Source organism: Emiliania huxleyi (genome assembly GCF_000372725.1).
Source record: "Emiliania huxleyi CCMP1516 chromosome Unknown EMIHUscaffold_135, whole genome shotgun sequence".
NCBI classification, from domain to species: Eukaryota; Haptophyta; order Isochrysidales; family Noelaerhabdaceae; genus Emiliania; species Emiliania huxleyi.
Window position 1 is genome coordinate 280,281 of NW_005201240.1, and position 20,000 is coordinate 300,280.

At 67.7% G+C, this 20,000-nt stretch overlaps 2 protein-coding genes across 2 annotated transcripts; one reads left to right on the forward strand and one right to left on the reverse strand.

Annotated features, from left to right (window-relative positions):
* Positions 1-61: 61 nt before the first annotated feature.
* Positions 62-2,816, reverse strand: EMIHUDRAFT_417800 (hypothetical protein). The gene is made up of 5 exons (XM_005788455.1): positions 1,955-2,816; positions 1,615-1,758; positions 1,399-1,455; positions 281-1,243; positions 62-131 (listed from the first exon to the last, which is right to left on the reverse strand). Exons 1-4 carry the CDS (start codon positions 2,780-2,782, stop codon positions 968-970), a joined length of 1,305 nt encoding a protein of 434 aa, XP_005788512.1. The 5' UTR covers positions 2,783-2,816; the 3' UTR covers positions 62-131; positions 281-967.
* A 312-nt stretch (positions 2,817-3,128) lies between these two features.
* On the forward strand, positions 3,129-6,041 carry EMIHUDRAFT_226957 (hypothetical protein; the record flags this gene model as incomplete). Its single annotated transcript, XM_005788456.1, has 4 exons — positions 3,129-3,150; positions 3,220-3,522; positions 3,595-5,553; positions 5,827-6,041. The coding sequence occupies 4 exons, from the start codon at positions 3,129-3,131 to the stop codon at positions 6,039-6,041; spliced, it is 2,499 nt and encodes an 832-aa protein (XP_005788513.1).
* Between the last annotated feature and the right edge of the window lie 13,959 nt (positions 6,042-20,000).

Genomic DNA, 20,000 nt, shown 5'->3' on the forward strand with positions numbered 1-20,000 from the left:
CCAGGGCCCCTCCCCCCTCACAGCTTTCTGTTGAGTGGCAGCTCGCTTGTCTTAGGCCGCTGCGGCCTGGCCCTGGGGCCGCCGCTTCCTTTGCGCTGCTCGTCTCTGGCGGCGTGCTCGCCCTCGCGCTACGGAGGCGCCTCATCTCGGCTGAACCTCGGCTGAACCTCGGCCAAGCTCGGCCGCTCTCGGATCCTCTCGGTTCCTCTCGGCTGATCAGCGGCTCTCGGCCGCTCTCGGCTGATCTCGGCTGATCTCGTCTAATCTCGCCCTCGCGCCGCGGAGGTGCCTCCCGTCCGCAGACGGCGTCCCGCTGCTCTCGCTGCGCCACGCGGCGCGAAAGGTCTCCGCGCGCAGCCTCGCCTCGGGAGACATCGCCCTCTCGTCCGAGAGCTTCGGCCGAGGCTCGGGGTTTGGCCCTTCGCGGGGCGTCGCGCCCGCCGACGAGAACGGCGACGCATCTTCTCTACTGTAGCGCCGCCACTAGCGGAAGGTGTGGGCATGTGTACACTCCTGCTGCGGAGCCCACACTCACTGTACAGTCACTGAGTGCGTCTGATCCACGGTGGGTGGATAGCAGCTGCGTCCGTTCTCGCCTTCCCCCGTCAGCGCACAGCGGCGCGGGCGGGCGGGCGGGCGCGCGGGGCGGCGGCTGCGGCGGCCTGGCGGGTCCGCGGCGGCGCGGTGCGGCGTGCCGTCGTCTCGACTCCCGCCATTCGCTCTCTCTTCGAGTTGTGTTTCTTTTTATTGCCTCTACAACTCCACGCAGAGCTCCGTCACGAGGCACCAAAGGCTCGCTACACGAACTCGAGGCAAAGCGGAACAACCTCAGACGAAGAGTGGACGACCCCCAGAACACAGTGAGACGCATCACAAGCTCATACTCGTCCTCGCAGATGCGCACAACCTCTCATCTCCTCGCAATGGGCCTCGACTGAAGCCGCTGTCCAGCCGACAGGCCAGCCGTCTACGCTGCGGGCGCGGGCATCTCCACTTCCACCTCCAGGTCATCGCCACTGCTGCCATTCTCCCAGTCGTCGTCGTCCGCGGGCTTGGCGGCGACGGAGAGCCGCCGCTTTGCAAAGTCCGAGGCGTCGCCTCCGCCTCCGCCGCCAGCGCCGGCGGTGGAGAGCCGCCCCTCGGCGATCTGCTCGAGGCCTGTCTCGCCCAGGTTGATATAGACACCGCCGTCGAGGTCGATGTGGCCGCTCAGACGGCCGCTGACTGAGCCAGACACGCCCACCTGGTCGCGGAAGGTGAGAGGTACGATGAGCTTCTGCGCACGCTCGCGTGGGGCATCTGGGACGATGGGAAGGAGCCCCCCCTCCAAAGTGCAGGGCCCGGCGATCCCCGCGGCATGCAAGGTGCAAGGCCCGGTGCGCGCGCGCGTGAGCAGACCTGGTCGAGCGTCTTTGGCGGTTCGTCCGCGTCGGGCTGGATGAAGGGGAGACGGACCTGCGTTGTGAGCGCGCGGGCTATGAATGCAGCGAGTGGGGCGAATGCAGGGGCTTAGCTGATTGCTGCTGAATACGGCTGCGTCCTGCCGGGTGTGTCCTTCTCGAGTGCTAGTCGGAATACAGAGGGGCCCGTGTTCCGCATCTACGGGAGGCGGACGACGATCGCGGTGATGTCATCGCGGTAGTTGCCCTCTGCCTTCTTCCAGCGCTGCGCCGCAGCCTGCACCAGGCTCGCGCACGCCTTGCTCGCCGACGCCGACTCCTTCGCGACGATCTGGCACGCCTCCTTGGAGCTGATGAACTGCGGGGGCAAAAGGCAACGAGGCGGGCAACGAGGTGGGCGGTGAGGCGGCACGAGGCACGCACCGGGCGGGTGGTGGTGAGGCGTTGGTGGCAGTCGAGGTGGCGAGAGGGCGGCAGAGGACTAGCAAGGCTCTCGTCTAGCGAGCGGGTGTGGCGGCGGTGCGGCCCGTGTGGAAGCTTCTCGGAAGTGGCGCCTCCCACACGCCGTCCGACGCGCAGATGATGAAGCGGTCGCCGCGGTCGACGTCGATGTCGAACTTGCGGATCTGCGGGTCGGCGATGACGCCGTACTTCTTGCACTCCCCGTCCCCGATCGAGCGCGACATGGCCAGACCCACCCGCCCATCGCACCAGACGCGCGACGGACCGTTGCCGCGGCCGACCGAGACCTCGCCGCCCGCGGCGAGGATGCGCTCCTTCTCGCCTGGCGCGTCGGGCTTCATGTCGACGGACAGGTCGCGCGCCTTGACGCTGCCGCGCTCGACGTAGCCCATCACGGCGCGCGAGTCGCCCGAGCACGCCACCCAGCAGGTGGAGCCCTGCACGTACACGATCGTCGACGTCGTGCCGCACATGTTGGCGAAGGATCCACCGTCCTTCTTGAGCACCTTCTTGTCGACCTCGATCACGGTCTGGTGCAGCACCGCCGGCGGGTCCGCGCGAAGCTCCGCCCCAACCTCTTGCAGCGCCGCCGGAATGGCCTTCACGCAGAACTCGCTCACCTTCTCGCCATTGCGCCCGTGTCCGTCAAAGACGCAGAAAAGGGCCTCGTTGTGCGAGCCGTTGTAGGGCCAGTGAGCGACGCCCCGGTCCTGGTTGATCTTGGCGTACGCCGCGCCGCCAGATCCCGGGCTCACGCCGTGGCGGGTCGCGTTGCCAAGCGACTCGGCCAGCGGACCCGACGCCTCGTCGTTGCCCCTGCGAGGAGAGAAGAGCTCGTTGGGCTCGTGCGCGATGGACTTGCGTCCTTCGGGAACCTGCGGGGTCGAGCCCTCCTTGGGCTTGCTGTCCGAAGCTCCCATCGATCAAGTCGGGCTCAAGCCCGACACAAGGATGTGGGACGGACGTCACAAAAAAAGCACCGCTCTTTATACTCGTTTATTCACGAGGCGACCCCAGGGAACCGTGGGCCCGCTTGTAGAACCCACAGTGCGATCTGCGCCCCAGAGCGTTTTCGCCTCTCCCGGCCGCCCGTGAGCGCCCCCCGCGTGCATCTACTGGCTGAAAACGCGTCGTGGGCCAGCTCTCATACCCTCCCGCCCGGCCCCGGCGGCAGGTGGCGTCGCGCCGCCCGAAGCACCGCCCGCGGTGGTGCTGGCGCCGCTCAAACTGCGCATTGCCATCCCGCGTGACCTGCACCTCTCAACCATGGCCAGCCGGCGCATGTCTGGTGGTGAGCGTGCCATGAGTCACCTCTTGGACTCTCCCACCAGCTCACGCCCATCTGCGTGCCCTGCAGACGCCGAGCTTTCGAGCTGGCTGCGGCTGCTGCCCGACGAGTGGCGCCTCCGACCGATGCAGCGCCGCGGCCTCGAGCTCATGGCGCGCGGCGAGGACCTGCTCGTCGTCGACCGGACGGGTGGCGGCAAGTCCTTGCTCTTCCAGCTGCCCGCCATCGCTGATTGGGTGGTCGAGGTGGAGCGGGGCGATGAGCTGCCGTCGGTCACGCTGCTCGTCGTGCCGTTTGTCAGCTTGGGGGAGCACCAGGCGGCGGCGTTCGACGCGTTAATCAAAAAGCTGCGGGACGCAAGGCGCCTCCCCGGTCGCGCCGCCGCGGCCACCGCCCTGTTCGTGCGCCGCGGGGCGCCGCGCGCCGCAAAAGCCGCTGCTCGAGAGGCGGCGCCTGCAACCACACCCGCCGCGAGCCAGGGCGGCGAGACCGCTAGCGCGTGGCCTACGGCGCTGCCGTGCGGCTCCTGCGAGGGCTGCCGCGGCACGCTGGCGCCGAATCTCCACGCAAATCTGCCCATGGTCGGCGACGCGCGGTGCTGCTGGTCGTGCAAGGTGGCCGCGCCCGGGAGACCGGCGGAGTGGTGTGACTGGTGCCAGGCGCACCCGAAGTCGCGAGCAGTCAGCTCCACGAGAGCCGTGCGCGGCCTCAAGGCCTGCGTCCTTCGGTCCCGCTTGCTCGCCCCGCACGCGAGCGGCGAGGAGGGAGGCTCGTCGGCGACACCCTCGACGACGGCGCCCATGGCTCGCACCCGCAGCGCCGCGCTGGTCTCTCCGGCGCCGGCAAAGAGCAGCGCTGCCGAGACAGAGACTGCCGAGGAGGAGGCTAGCGAGCCGACGTGCCTGTCCGATCTCCACCGGCGGTCGCCCGAGCGCCGTATCGCTGAAGATGCGAGTATCGCGCTCGTCATCGTCACCGCCAGCGCGCTCGACGCCGAGGGCAGGCGCGGGCGGCTGCTGCGCGAGGCTCTTACTCTGCGCACGCTCCGACGCCGGGTGATGGACGAGAGCCACACGGTTGACGCGGAGCAGATGGCGTCGTACGCGCCCTCTGTCGGGCGCGTCGGCATCTGCTGGGAGATAGGCGACTCTGCTGCCACGGTGGCGAGCGGCGTGCAGCGCAGGCCGCCTCGACTCGCCCTCACCGGCACCCTGCCGCCCGTTGCGACGCCTCGCGTGCTGCGCCGGCTGCGGATGAGCGAGGCGACGACGTCGGTGCTGCGCGGATCCATCGACCGCCCGGACGTCACCTACTACCGCATCCCACTCACGCGCGCCGACGGGGAGAGCTTGATTGACCTCGGCGTCCGCACTCTCGCCCTCATCCGCAACGCGGCACCGAGATGGGCGACCGAGGGACGCACCATGATATTCACCTCGTTCACGTCGACAGCGCGCCGGCTCGCTGCTGCTCTCTGTAAGCCGCCTTGCACGGAGCCGGCTTGGTGTTACTGCTCGCGCTCGATGGACCCTGCAGAGCGCGAGCAGAACCGCCGCGCGTGGGAGAACTCCCCTCGCGGCATCATCGTCTGCACCGGCGCCCTCGGCACAGGCACTAGCACCCCTGGTGTGCGGCTCGTCATCGGGTACGACTTTCCCGCGGACGTTATCGAGCTCGCCCAGCACGTCGGCCGAGCCGCGCGCGAGGATGGCGAGTCGGGCGTGGCCGCACTGTGCATGACCGGCCAGTTTGCGTCGGAGCGGTTGGCGCTTCTCGCGCCGACGGACCGCGCCGGCGTTGCCAACTTTGTGCGGGTGCTCGGCGTGCTCTTTACCACTGGCTGTTTCCGCGCTGCGCTGCTGCGTGAGTTTGGGGAGGTTGGGGAGGGGTGTGCCGGCTGCGATCACTGCTGCCGTTGCGGCTACTGCGCCAGTGCGGGCGCGCTCTTGCCAGAGCTCGCGTTCCACTGCTTCGAGGGGCGGGAGGCAGCTATCCTTCTCATGGAGCACGTGCGCGCTCTCGACGAGACCCCGTCCCTGCCCGCGCTCCTTCGCTCTGCTCCTCTCGGCGCAGCTGCCCCCTTCGCCAGCCGCGTGGGGCACGAGATGCTCTGTCTAGCTCTCATTCCTAGGGGCGGGCTCGTGGTGGAGAATGCGCCGCACCCGCATCTCGAGCGTGGCTCCGTGCCACGCGTGACTATGTGCGAACGCGTGCTGCACGAGATGCGGTCCGGCGGCAAGCCCTTCCCTGTGCTCTTGCCTGCTGATGCCTTTGCAGGCAATGCGGTGAGCGGGCGCGTCAAGGGGGCCGAGGAGCTCGAGGACGCTGCCGACCGACAGGAGGTTTCCTCACTGATTGCTGCCGCGACCGAGTCCCTCGAGCTGGCACAGTCGGTGTTGCGTGGTCGACTTGCTCGCACGCGACGACCTCTCGCTCTGTCCCCGTACCAGCGTGCGCTACTCCATGCGGCCTGTCCGAGCTCGGAGGGCTGCCCCGATGCAGTAGGCGAGCCGGCTCCGCAGCCGACTCAGCCATTGCTGCCCCCTGCTGCGGCATTCCCAGAGTCTCCTGCCGAGCGAATGGCGCGGAAGCGGACCCCCGGTGGAATAGCTGAGACGCCCACTCCGAGCCGCCCTGTCCCTCAAGGCTCGCCTCGTAGCGCACACGCTCGGCCAGGCTCAGCGAGGCGCGTCAACCCAGAGGACGATGTTGCTCGGCGGCTGCGCTTGGGTGCGGAACTGGGTAGGGATGCCAAGCGGCGGGGTGTGGGGGAGGTTGTTGCGCCTCCTTCAGCGGAGGTGCGGGACTTTGTCAACCGGCACCGTCTGTCTGCCGCAGCTAGCAGCGAGCTCGCGCGGATGCTAGAGGCGGCGTCGCTGCGAGAGGAGTAGTGTCAGTTTGTATATGTATTAATGGTTTGTTCAAAAGGGTGAGCTCTTGCAGCTCTACTTCTCTCGTCACGCGAAGTACGTTATATGCGCCACCGTCACATATTTGGGCGGTGCCGAGAGAGTGTCGGAGCGCGAACAAAGATGTCGAGAGGAGCAGGCTGCATCGCCGCCGTCTGACCATTGCAGCGTGGGCCTGTGACTGCTCTGACATCACATCGCGCCCCTAGGCCCCCTCGGCGAACGCCGTTTCCCGATGTGAGTCCTGCGCGTGCGCGACTACGACCTCCGCCTGGTCGACCTGCCGAAGCTGCGAGGCGGCTTGGAGCGGCCGCACACTGCTCGGTACCCCCCCTGCACACCTAAGCCCATGGCCGACCCCCCCCCCCCAGCAGCAGCGCTCTGCTGCTGGGGGGGTCGGGACCCCCCCCCCAGCAGCAGCGCTCTGCTGCTGGGGGGGTCGGGACCCCCCCCCAGCAGCAGCGCTCTGCCTGTGGGGGGTGCTAGCATCTCTGTACAGACAGCAGCTGTAAGTAGCATGCGTTCGAGTTGCGAGAATTTATGGTTTCAGGGTTTTTAACTACTAAAAAGTGGAAGCAACTTGCTTCCACTTTTTTTAGTAGTTAAAAATTGGAAGTTTCCAAGATTGCCCGCCGCCACATAGAGATTTTCAATGCCCGGCTGACGGAACTGGAGTTCTAGCTACTTGGCGAAAAATGTAGTTGTTAGACCCTCGGAGAGCGGCAAAAGCTACGCGGGAGTTTGTGTAATCGAAACTCCTTTTACTACCAATTTTCGCGCCTTTCGTACGTACGTTCTCTGCTCAGGGCGTGCGCGGCTGCGAGCACAATTAGGGCGCCGTCTGCGGATGCGACGGCTGGGACGGGCGTCAGGCGCCAAGATGCAGCCGGGAGGCCCGGTGTGGGGCGGCGCGCGCACCGGCGCGACGCGCATCCCACGGGCGACCGTGGCGAGCGCGCCGCATCCGGTGCCACACGGCGCTGCCAGGGCGGCCTCGTTCCAGGGCCAGAACACAAACCCCCCCCCCCCCCCCACGTGTGCACAGATACGGCTGCGCTCTTACGCAACATTTTGCTTCAGCACCCATCATTCAACAGACAACATACACAAAGACGAGATCCAACCAGACATGCAACCAGAGAGATGCCGCCACCAGACAGAGCGCGAGGGCAGCCGGACAGTGCAACCAGACATGCAACACCAGACACGAGACACGCCCACAAACTCGACTGCCTTTTATGACCTTTCAACGCATTTCACGTGCAGTATACGTGTACTCAGCACCACTACTAATCCTAAGCACTATAATTAGTCGCAACGTTTCCATGCACACGGGCAAATCGGCCGATTTCCAACCCACTAAATCATCACGGCCCCGTAACACCCTCCGCGCGCGGTCAAAGGCTTCCCAGGGCCGGTCCATGACACGAACCGCACCTCTAAGCTTCTCGGGCACCCCGAGGCCCATACGGCGCCCCGGAGGGCCCCTGCACGAAAAAAATTCACAAAATCACACGAAGTACGGTACACCGTGTACGTACACGTAGCCTAGTCATGATCACTCTCTTCTGCGTCTGAAGTGTCCTCAGGCTCTAGCTCCGCCTCATGTTCCTCGCCCTCCCACACACTCTCACTGCCTTCGTCTCCGCTTTCCCACTCGTTGTCTTCATCATCGGTTTCCTCGTCCGATGCATCATCGATCATCGCAATCAGGCTGGGAGAGGCTGCCTGTGATGGAAGGCCGGAGAAGTCAAGGCCCGCGTCCTCCTCCTCGCTCTCCTCCGCTGCGATAGAGCTCGAGGCGGCCGCTGCGCTAGACGGGCCAGCCGTGGCTGGTGCGCGGGGCGATGCAGCAGCCGAAAAGGAAGCGCTCAAAGCATCCTGCTGCAGCCTCTTGATGCGCTCACAGCACTCACTGAGCTGTTCGAACAGCTCGTCCAGCGCCCCCGTGTTCACCTCGTGGTCAATGGAAGCAACAGTGGTGTTCTGTTGCGCCCGTATGATGCGCGTCTCGATGTTGGTCTTCAGCCTGCGCGCCAGGAGCAGCTGGTTGGTCACAGCGTCCTTGGCAGCCTCAGAAGAGCCGCCACCGCCGCCACCGCCGCCACCGCCGCCACTGTCCCCGCCGTCGCCACTGCCTCCCCCGCCACCTCCGCCGCCGCCGCCGCCGCCGCCGCCGCCGCCGCCGCCGCCATCTCCTCCGCTGCCACCGCCCCCGCCACCGCCTCCGCCGCCACCGCCGGCATCGACCAGTCGGGACCAGTCAAAGGCGCTGCCCTGCGCATGCAGCTCGGAGAGCAGCTCGTCGACTGCAACCTCCTCCGGCCTCTGCCTCTTGCGCGCGCGAAAGAAGCTCTTCACCGCCTTGAGCTCCTGGTTGTCGCCGCTGCTGAGGTTGGAGTCCTTGCTCCCTAGGCGTGACGGCAGGGCGCTCCGGTACTCTCCCCACTGTCCTGGTGTGGCAAACCCCTTGTCCTGCACATTGGGACGGCCGCGGGCCCTTGGCATGTGGGCGGCAGCTGCTCGCTTCTCGTCGTCGACAAAGAGGGGGCTCGCGTGCTTATACAAGTCGCTGAACCGACGGCTCTCCGCCTTTGCCGCCTCGAAATCGGCGTTGGCCGCCGCGACATCGCCGTCACCGCTGCGTGCAGCACGGCGAGCCGCGGCCTCTGCGTGCTTGACGCTCCACGAGTGATTCTGCTCGACGCCGGTCGCATTGGCCACCTTGATCTTGCGGCCTCCCGCCGCGTCTGGGGTGGCGGCGGGGTTGCTCGGGTGGAAGAGGAAGAGCTTGAGCGGCTGCGGGTCGCCGCGCGCAGCAGCCGGCTGTTGCGTGAACTCCCACTTGTTGAACCTCTCCGTCGGCTGTGCGCGGAACCACTCGGCGGTCCTGCGTGGCCGACCGCTGCTCGTGCGCGAGACGCTGAGGCCCGAGATGTGGACGCGGGGAGCCTTCCTGTGCGCCTTGGCGGCAGCCTCCTTCAGGCTGATGGCCTCGGCGATGACGCACCCTCCAGCAGTGCCGAGGGCCGCTAGCAACCGCTCGCGAGAGTTCACGTCGGCGATGGTTGGTACTGTGTCGCCGATGCGCACGATGAGCGCGTCTTGAGGCAGCAACGAGCGCGCCTGGCCAGCGAGAGCGACGCCGTCGGGCCAGTGAACGCGGAGGAGAACTGCACCATCGTCAGGCTGGTCGCTCTGGAGGCTCACGAGCTGCATGCCAGCTAGTTCTACGCGTAGGGCGGCAGCAGCGGCGGGCGACACCCTCACAATGGTCGGCGCTCCCCACGGGACGCGGCAATAGCCAAGAGCCTCGCGCGCCGGCCCTCGCGCGGCACGGAGCTCCCCGCTGCAGACCGCTCGGCCGTCACCGCCCGCACCAGTGTCGACCACCTGGCCGAACGAAAGGCCAATGAGCCTGGCTCCAAAGCGTGCCTTCGCGGCGGCTGACACGCCGCTCAGCTCTTGGTAGCTGGTGAGGCGAGCAGTGTCGATGAGATGCAGCGGCCCGCCCGCAACGTCGAGGTAGTAGAAGACCTTGGCTGCGAGCACCTCCCTCGAGGGAGAGGCGGTCTTGACGCGGGCAGAAATGAGCAAAGAGCGTCGACCGAGGGGTCGAGAGGTCCACGCCCGCGCGCCGTGCCGCCGGGTCGAGGAGGGAGACATAGCCGCGGCCGCCCTTCGCCCTTTGCGGGGCCGTGCGTGCCGGATATGAGCGAGGCCGGCGTCGCTGCTGACGTCGACTGGAGCAAGCCTGCACGAACGGCCGTGCGGCTCGTGCGGCCCATCCATCGTGATTCGGGTGCCACCACACGCTCCGGAGCGCTAGCTGACGCCCGCCGACCGCCACTCCAGCCAGAGGCGCGAAGGGCACCCGCCGTGCTCGTCCAGCGCCGCTGTGACATCGCCATGCGAAGCACCCAAGGTGCGGCGGGCGGCGGCGAGGGAGAGGCGGTCTTGACGCGGGCAGAAATGAGCAAAGAGCGTCGACCGAGGGGTCGAGAGGTCCACGCCCGCGCGCCGTGCCGCCGGGTCGAGGAGGGAGACATAGCCGCGGCCGCCCTTCGCCCTTTGCGGGGCCGTGCGTGCCGGATATGAGCGAGGCCGGCGTCGCTGCTGACGTCGACTGGAGCAAGCCTGCACGAACGGCCGTGCGGCTCGTGCGGCCCATCCATCGTGATTCGGGTGCCACCACACGCTCCGGAGCGCTAGCTGACGCCCGCCGACCGCCACTCCAGCCAGAGGCGCGAAGGGCACCCGCCGTGCTCGTCCAGCGCCGCTGTGACATCGCCATGCGAAGCACCCAGCGGGCGGCGAGGGAGAGGCGGTCTTGACGCGGGCAGAAATGAGCAAAGAGCGTCGACCGAGGGGTCGAGAGGTCCACGCCCGCGCGCCGTGCCGCCGGGTCGAGGAGGGAGACATAGCCGCGGCCGCCCTCCGCCCTTTGCGGGGCCGTGCGTGCCGGACATGAGCGAGGCCGGCGTCGCTGCTGACGTCGACTGGAGCAAGCCGGCACGAACGGCCGTGCGGCTCGTGCGGCCCATCCATCGCGATTCGGGTGCCACCACACGCTCCGGAGCGCTAGCTGACGCCCGCCGACCGCCACTCCAGCCAGAGGCGCGAAGGGCACCCGCCGTGCTCGTCCAGCGCCGCTGTGACATCGCCATGCGAAGCACCCAAGGTGCGGCGGGCGGCGGCGAGGGAGAGGCGGTCTTGACGCGGGCAGAAATGAGCAAAGAGCGTCGACCGAGGGGTCGAGAGGTCCACGCCCGCGCGCCGTGCCGCCGGGTCGAGGAGGGAGACATAGCCGCGGCCGCCCTTCGCCTTTGCGGGGCCGTGCGTGCCGGATATGAGCGAGGCCGGCGTCGCTGCTGACGTCGACTGGAGCAAGCCTGCACGAACGGCCGTGCGGCTCGTGCGGCCCATCCATCGTGATTCGGGTGCCACCACACGCTCCGGAGCGCTAGCTGACGCCCGCCGACCGCCACTCCAGCCAGAGGCGCGAAGGGCACCCGCCGTGCTCGTCCAGCGCCGCTGTGACATCGCCATGCGAAGCACCCAAGGTGCGGCGGGCGGCGGCGAGGGAGAGGCGGTCTTGACGCGGGCAGAAATGAGCAAAGAGCGTCGACCGAGGGGTCGAGAGGTCCACGCCCGCGCGCCGTGCCGCCGGGTCGAGGAGAGAGACATAGCCGCGGCCGCCCTTCGCCCTTTGCGGGGCCGTGCGTGCCGGATATGAGCGAGGCCGGCGTCGCTGCTGACGTCGACTGGAGCAAGCCTGCACGAACGGCCGTGCGGCTCGTGCGGCCCATCCATCGTGATTCGGGTGCCACCACACGCTCCGGAGCGCTAGCTGACGCCCGCCGACCGCCACTCCAGCCAGAGGCGCGAAGGGCACCCGCCGTGCTCGTCCAGCGCCGCTGTGACATCGCCATGCGAAGCACCCAAGGTGCGGCGGGCGGCGGCGAGGGAGAGGCGGTCTTGACGCGGGCAGAAATGAGCAAAGAGCGTCGACCGAGGGGTCGAGAGGTCCACGCCCGCGCGCCGTGCCGCCGGGTCGAGGAGGGAGACATAGCCGCGGCCGCCCTTCGCCCTTTGCGGGGCCGTGCGTGCCGGATATGAGCGAGGCCGGCGTCGCTGCTGACGTCGACTGGAGCAAGCCTGCACGAACGGCCGTGCGGCTCGTGCGGCCCATCCATCGTGATTCGGGTGCCACCACACGCTCCGGAGCGCTAGCTGACGCCCGCCGACCGCCACTCCAGCCAGAGGCGCGAAGGGCACCCGCCGTGCTCGTCCAGCGCCGCTGTGACATCGCCATGCGAAGCACCCAGCGGGCGGCGAGGGAGAGGCGGTCTTGACGCGGGCAGAAATGAGCAAAGAGCGTCGACCGAGGGGTCGAGAGGTCCACGCCCGCGCGCCGTGCCGCCGGGTCGAGGAGGGAGACATAGCCGCGGCCGCCCTCCGCCCTTTGCGGGGCCGTGCGTGCCGGACATGAGCGAGGCCGGCGTCGCTGCTGACGTCGACTGGAGCAAGCCGGCACGAACGGCCGTGCGGCTCGTGCGGCCCATCCATCGCGATTCGGGTGCCACCACACGCTCCGGAGCGCTAGCTGACGCCCGCCGACCGCCACTCCAGCCAGAGGCGCGAAGGGCACCCGCCGTGCTCGTCCAGCGCCGCTGTGACATCGCCATGCGAAGCACCCAAGGTGCGGCGGGCGGCGGCGAGGGAGAGGCGGTCTTGACGCGGGCAGAAATGAGCAAAGAGCGTCGACCGAGGGGTCGAGAGGTCCACGCCCGCGCGCCGTGCCGCCGGGTCGAGGAGGGAGACATAGCCGCGGCCGCCCTTCGCCTTTGCGGGGCCGTGCGTGCCGGATATGAGCGAGGCCGGCGTCGCTGCTGACGTCGACTGGAGCAAGCCTGCACGAACGGCCGTGCGGCTCGTGCGGCCCATCCATCGTGATTCGGGTGCCACCACACGCTCCGGAGCGCTAGCTGACGCCCGCCGACCGCCACTCCAGCCAGAGGCGCGAAGGGCACCCGCCGTGCTCGTCCAGCGCCGCTGTGACATCGCCATGCGAAGCACCCAAGGTGCGGCGGGCGGCGGCGAGGGAGAGGCGGTCTTGACGCGGGCAGAAATGAGCAAAGAGCGTCGACCGAGGGGTCGAGAGGTCCACGCCCGCGCGCCGTGCCGCCGGGTCGAGGAGGGAGACATAGCCGCGGCCGCCCTCCGCCCTTTGCGGGGCCGTGCGTGCCGGACATGAGCGAGGCCGGCGTCGCTGCTGACGTCGACTGGAGCAAGCCGGCACGAACGGCCGTGCGGCTCGTGCGGCCCATCCATCGCGATTCGGGTGCCACCACACGCTCCGGAGCGCTAGCTGACGCCCGCCGACCGCCACTCCAGCCAGAGGCGCGAAGGGCACCCGCCGTGCTCGTCCAGCGCCGCTGTGACATCGCCATGCGAAGCACCCAAGGTGCGGCGGGCGGCGGCGAGGGAGAGGCGGTCTTGACGCGGGCAGAAATGAGCAAAGAGCGTCGACCGAGGGGTCGAGAGGTCCACGCCCGCGCGCCGTGCCGCCGGGTCGAGGAGGGAGACATAGCCGCGGCCGCCCTTCGCCCTTTGCGGGGCCGTGCGTGCCGGATATGAGCGAGGCCGGCGTCGCTGCTGACGTCGACTGGAGCAAGCCTGCACGAACGGCCGTGCGGCTCGTGCGGCCCATCCATCGTGATTCGGGTGCCACCACACGCTCCGGAGCGCTAGCTGACGCCCGCCGACCGCCACTCCAGCCAGAGGCGCGAAGGGCACCCGCCGTGCTCGTCCAGCGCCGCTGTGACATCGCCATGCGAAGCACCCAAGGTGCGGCGGGCGGCGGCGAGGGAGAGGCGGTCTTGACGCGGGCAGAAATGAGCAAAGAGCGTCGACCGAGGGGTCGAGAGGTCCACGCCCGCGCGCCGTGCCGCCGGGTCGAGGAGGGAGACATAGCCGCGGCCGCCCTCCGCCCTTTGCGGGGCCGTGCGTGCCGGACATGAGCGAGGCCGGAGTCGCTGCTGACGTCGACTGGAGCAAGCCGGGGGCGGTCGCCTGGGAGCTAAGAGCGGGGGGCACCACCGGGCGTCAAGCAAGCAGTCTCTGCCGCGTGCGACGCGACAGCAGCCAACTGCTCGAAGCGCACTGTGGAGGATAGGGAGGAGAAGCGCGGCGAGTAGAACAGCTGCGTTAGGTATGCGGTGGTGATACCCTCCCGAGGCGGGGCTTCTCCATGCTGCCTCGCACGCTCGGCGCGACGCTCGGCGCGACGCTCCTGTTGCAGTTGGGCCAGCTGCCAGGTGCCGTATGAGGACGGCACGGCGGTTTTGCCCGCCTCGTCTCCGCAGCCCTCTCCCCGCCCATCGCCTTCCTCCTCCTGCTCCTGCTCCTCCTCCTCCTCCTTCTCCATCTCCTCGTCGCTCTCAGCCGCAGGTGATGGCGGAGGTGACGCCACCTCAACAACTGCGGCCTCGCGCGCCTCCACCTCCTCTGCCTCGCGCGCGCCGCACTCGAGGCGGAGGAGAAGACGGGCAATGGCGTAGTGACCGCTCACGCACGCGGCAAACAGCGGAGTCGCGCAGTGGCCGTCTGTCACTGTGGAGCTAGCGCTGCAGTGGCCGCCTGTCGCGGTCGAGCTTGCCTCCATCTCGGCAGCAATCTCGTTGGAAACTCGCTCGACGAGTGCTCGATCGGGACCGCTCATGTCGAAACGTACGCGTTTGGGCGGTTTGGCAACGGCAGCTCGGACAGACGCGGACGAGCAGCAAAGGAACTCGACTCGCACTGCCGGCTCTCCGAAGCCACCATGCTCAATCATCAAGGAGAGCAGCTCCTGCGACGAGTGGAGGCCGTCGAGGAGCATGTCGTTTGAGAGGCCGAGCAGCCCGTCAGCGATCTCACCCGGCGTCTTGATCTCGCGGCCGCGGCGGCACTGTGCGGCTGGGAGCTTGGCAACGGCGTCGCGGAGGAGCCTCCATAGGATCTTTTCGCGGCGTCCGTCAGGTGCCTCGAGGAGCTCCGCCTCAAGGGCGGTGCGTGAGGCGACGGACGCCTCCACCTCCTCCAACGACATCGCTTTGACACGCGCGTACGCCTGCGAACCGTCCGCCCGCCGGCGTGGTGCTTGGGGGCGAAACGGACGTGCGGTGTCCGCGGAAAAAAGAAAACAGAGCTGCTTGCTCTCCACCTCGCCTTTTCTGTCGCTCTCCTGGCCCAGGCCCATCAGTAGCAAGCCTGAGGTGTCTGAAACCGCACTTATCTCGGGTCTTCAAGCTCAAACACGCGCTCATAACTACCCACAACGGGCCCTCACACGCACATTACAGATCACAGACGCCACCGAGCCCGCCGCCCGGACGCGCGAGTACGCACCGCCGCGCGTGCCGTCGCCGTGAGTAAGGGAGCGAGCACGCGTGTGTGCGGCGCGCCTTCGGCCGGTCGCCCTCGCCGCCGCCACAGCGCTGCCATGGCGGCAGCAGCCTCGGCGCCGCCGCCCGCCGGCGCGTGCACAGCCGTGCCACCGAACCCGCCGCCCGGACGCGCGGGTACGCACCGCCGCGCGTGCCGTCGCCGTCGAGCGAACGGCGCGGTGCCGGTCGTCACAGCGCGCGAGCAAGCGTGGCGCTCCTTCTGCTGTGCAGGCGCGGCGGGTAGCGCCCGCTGCGACGCCTCGCAGGCTGAGCCTCGGCGGCGTCGAGGTCGGTCGCGCTCACTCCCGCGGGCGCGGCGGTCGCCACCGATCCGGACGCGGCCATGGCGGCCCTCGCGGCCGGCGCGCACGCCGCTGAGCCTGCTGGAGTGCCACTCGAGCGGCGAGGCGAGTCATGAGCGAGGGATGTGCCTTACCAGCAGACTTGCCGAGCGGAGCTGGTCGTCGCCCCGCGGCATGCTGGCGCATCGGTACCTACTCGCTAGGGCTGCACAGTTTTGAGCGACACATCGAGCAGGGAGGAGAAGCGCGGGCTCCGCCTAGCGCAGTCACTCTGTCATTCGAACACCAGCACCACCGCGGGCGGTGCTTCGGGCGGCGCGACGCCACCTGCCGCCGGGGCCGGGCGGGAGGGTATGAGAGCTGGCCCACGACGCGTTTTCAGCCAGTAGATGCACGCGGGGGGCGCTCACGGGCGGCCGGGAGAGGCGAAAACGCTCTGGGGCGCAGATCGCACTGTGGGTTCTCCGACGCCTCTAGGTTTCCTAGTGGCGTGCTGTGAACAAACAGCGAAGAAGACGCCTGCAAAAAAAGTAGGGAACCAATCCTTCGACTTCAAGGATTGAGAGCGAGGCTGCTCACAATCCTAGCTAGCCGTCTATCTACAAAAGAAAGGATGCCAGCGACGCGTGCTCGAGGCGGAGCGTCGTCATTTCAGAGAGAGAGAGAGATTTTTAGCAAATACCAAACAACTTTGAACAACTCTAACACTCACACGTCATTAGGGGCCTGGAGCCCTGTTCACGCGCGCGCGAGACGTGCAGACAGGGTTGCCAGGTGAGAGCGAATGGCGCGGTTCACGCCTCGCACAACAGAGAGAGAGATGCGCTCTGCATGCAGCATGGTGGGACATAAAGAGAGCGAGTACTTGGGCGAGCAGGCCGTGCGGTCAACGCTGCCGCGCGCGACCTTGCGCGCGAGGCGGCGCAGCTGAGTTTTTTGTGCATTTCAGTGTGTGTAGCTCTTACGTACATTCCCGTAGGAGGACTCTGCTGACAGGGTTTGAAGAAGTTGGTTTTCTAAAATCTCTCTCAGGGTTTGCGATGAGGAGCGACCCGAAGGGTTTCTCGGAGGTTAGTGCACCACTAATTTCGATTAGGTATATTGTTGGCAAATCAAGACACAGAGCTCACACAGAATCATTTCGATGCGCAGCTGCCGCCGGGTCATCCAACGGCGCGTGCAGCGGCCGCGGCGCGACTATTATTAAATGTGCGTCGCTTGCCTGCGGCGAGAGTGCTTGCGTTTTGTGCTAGGCGAATACGTTACCCATTGGACGGGCACAGTCTAAAGTGAAAACTGACTCACGCGCGGCGCGCGGCTGCTCTCCAATTTTGCCGTGGGCGGGAGACGAGTGACACTGCTGCAGGAAGATAGACGCACCTATTCATCATGAATATCCCTCTGACTGCCGACAGCCGCACGACAAAGGACAAGTCTTTAGCTACGTGGAGGCGAAAGGCCTAGGCGCATCATTGCTCATCGGGTGCAAGTTCAACAGCAATGCTGGGAAGGCAGAAGCCCTTAAGCGCATTCGAAAGGCACTGACCGCGGAGGCGGCGGCAAAGAAGGCGGCGCCGCCGCCTTTGCCGCGGCCTCGGCCGCCGCCTTGGCTGCCGCCTCCTCGGCCGCCGCCTTTGCCGCCGCAGCCGCCTCCTTTGCCGCCGCCTCCTCGGCCGCCTGAGGACGACGAGGAACACGATGGTCCAGACGAAGCAGGTCCATTCGACTTCGCCGGCTTTAGGAATACCTTGCCCACAATAAATCGGGAACTTTGATCCGAACGTTCTCCCGGGATCGGCGCTGTTGTGCATCGCACACAGCTCCCTGAAAGCCCAATCGATGTTCTCTCTGCCGAGCACACTGCTCACATACACCAAGCCCGGCCACAACTTGTCGGTGCGCGACGCGGAGTCAGCGTTGAAGAGGATGGCCAAGGAACGGCGGATCGTCAAGAACGTCGGACAACCACGTGCGGCCAAACAGCGACGTCACTCCGAACTATGTGCTGGTGGGCGACAGCCACATTCCGTGCGTCGGGCTGTACAAAATTACGCCAGGGCGCGGTGTCAAGATGCTAGAACGGTGGCACTCTGACGACAAGTACGATGTCAAGAAGATGTACCAGCTGGCATCAAAGCACGAATGCAACAATGTCGTGTGGTCTTGGCATGCAAGTCCTGACTTCTCCCACCCGCCTCGAGGGCGGCGGCGGGTGACGGTGTGTGGTGGAGCTGGAAACGAGGCCCATGATTCGCAGATAGATAGAGGTCTCTGGTCAGGGTGGTCTGACGCCGCTTCTGCGGGCTCCCCCCCTGTTGTGCCGAAAATTGCGTCTCACTTTAATAACGAAAGTGTAGACCAAGATAGCGCGCGTGCGCGGCACACTGCCAGCATTGCTAAGGCTAGATACGGGGATTCACTGCGGGGGGGATCCCTCCCTCTGCCCCCTATGGCCCTATAACCCAACGCCGCCCCGCTCTCCACAGATCCCACAGAAGACCGCTCAGCGGCCGCGGCCACTCCCTCCTCTCCCCGCCAGCCGCCTCGCCCGCCTCCCTTGCGGCCGCCGCCCGCGCCCTTTGTTCCGAGCGGGATGCCGCCGTCCCCTCGCTGCCGCCGCTGCCGCCGCGCGTTGCCTCCTCCCTCCCGACGCTGCCGTCGCTCGCGTCGGACCCCGCGCTGGCCTGCGCGGCCGGTCGACGTCGCTCCTAGAGCAGGCACATGAGCCCAAATCGGTCAACGTAGCAGAGTGTAGGCGTAAAATTCTTTTTTGCACGACACAGTGGGTTAGTGCCAGTGCGCGCCAGTCCCGTGCCCAGTGTGCAGCGTCGTGCGAGTTCCTTGGAAAATTCTTTTTTGAGCTAAGTGCCTCGCCGCCCTCGCAGGAGTCGCGTATGCGGCTCCCGTTATGTACCTGTGTTTGCCTGTGTCGCGCCAGTCCCGTGCTCAAGGACAAAGAATTCTTTTTTTAACATGTGTGTAATGGCCGCTGGGTCCGAACGGCACGGCTTCCGCCTCCGCTCCGTCGCCTCTCGCACCGCCGAGGACGAGCGCGGCGCCGCCTTCACCGTCTACGCCCTCGCGCTCGAGGAGCGCATCTCCGACGCCGACGACACCGCCGCCGGCACCAGTGCAACGGCGTGGCGGAGGGTCGGCGGTGGGTGGGAGCGGCTGACCGAGGGCGGCAAGCTGCGCGAGTGGGTGGTGGAGCGGCGGTTCTCCGAGTTCAAGAGGCTCGACTCGCAGCTGCGCGAGCTCGCGGCCAAGCAGAGGCTGCCGCCGCCGCCGGGGCTGCCCTCCAGTCTCGAGCCTCCGGCCGAGCGCTTGACGTCGTGGCTGCCGGGCTCGCTGGGTGGCGGCGCCCTGCGGCCGGAGCTAGTGCAGGCGCGCGTCGCCGGGCTCGACGCGTACCTGCGCGCGCTGCTGCTCGCCGTCCCGCCCTCCGACCCGCTCCTCTCCGACTTTCTTCGCCCGACGGGCGGCGGCGAGGCGACGACGCCAGTCGGCCCGTACCGCGGGCACGACCCGGCCGCGCGCGCGCGCGCCGAGGAGGTGTCGCGGCGGCTCTTCGCGCCGCTGCCTCCGCTCGAGTGGGCCCTCGTCTACGGCAGCAGCGAGGAGGAGGACGAGGAGGAGGAGGAGGAGGAGGAGGGCGAGGGCGAGGGCGGGGGAGAGGGCGGAGGGGAGAGGGCGGCGGAGCCGGCGGAGGAGGAGGCAGCGCCGTCCGGCCTGACTGCCGATGCGATCGGCGGCGCGGCGCGCGACGCGCGAGAGGGCGGCAGCGGCAGCGAGGGCGGCAGCTTTGTCTCTGCAGGTGGGTCCCCTGTCCCCTGTCCCCTGTCCCCCGTCTCCCTCTCACCTCTCACCTCTCACCTCTCACCTCTCACTCTCACCTCTCCTTCCTCGCGCGCTGCTGCTCGCGCCTCTCCCCCGACCCGTCTCCGTCCCGCCTCGGAACCTTCTCGGAACTTTCCTGCAGGCGAGTACTCGGACGGAGGCAGCGAGCCCTAGATGCAGACGACGGATCCGTCTACTCCATATCTCCCCGTATCTCCCCAGATATCGAGGCCCCAGATGCGGACGGCGGATGCGGCTACTCCCCAAGTATCGAAGGAGCGGCCGAGTCGGACCCGGGCTCGACCGGGGCTCGGCTGCACCCTCTGTACTCGCGGCCCCCGTACTCCCGCGGCGCTCTCTGAATCCGCTGCACGACGCCGCACTCCCGCGCCCTCGCTTCCCCCCACCTCACCGCCCTGCGCTTGCGCACGCAGGCCGAGAGTCCTCTGACGGCGGCGCGGACGGCACCGGCGGCTCGGCGGCTGGCGCGGGCGAGGGCGGCGGCGCGGGCGGGGAGGAGGAGGCTCCCTCGTGGCGCGGCCTCCTGCTCGGCGAGCGAGTCTGGTGCCAGGGCGGAGGCTCGAGCGGAGAGGGCGGCGGCGCTGGCGGCGCGTGGGTGCCGGCGCGGGTGCTCGCGCGGCGGGTGCTGAGGGGGGAGGAGGAGGTGCGGGTACGGAGGCTCGACGAGGCGGGAGGGGAGGAGTGGCTCTCTGTGGCAAGCGCCCGGCTGCGCAGCGCCGCGGAGCACACCGCGCTCGCGCGCTCCGACCCGGGCGGGTGAGGTAGGAGGGCGCAAGCCATGATGTTCGAAGCCGCGCGCTTACCAAAAGGCACAGGCACATGCATGCTGTATTGGTCCAAACCCATTTCCA

Bases quoted from the DNA above. Each gene is read 5' to 3' on its own strand.
- EMIHUDRAFT_417800 (XM_005788455.1), bottom strand. From the start codon at position 2,782: ATGGGAGCTTCGGACAGCAAGCCCAAGGAGGGCTCGACCCCGCAGGTT. The intron at 1,759-1,954 runs GCGCCACTTCCG...TTGCCCCCGCAG, and splicing joins CGTCGGACGGCGTGTGGGAG to TTCATCAGCTCCAAGGAGGC. The intron at 1,244-1,398 runs GTCTGCTCACGC...TTCCGCGACCAG, and splicing joins CGCCAAAGACGCTCGACCAG to GTGGGCGTGTCTGGCTCAGT.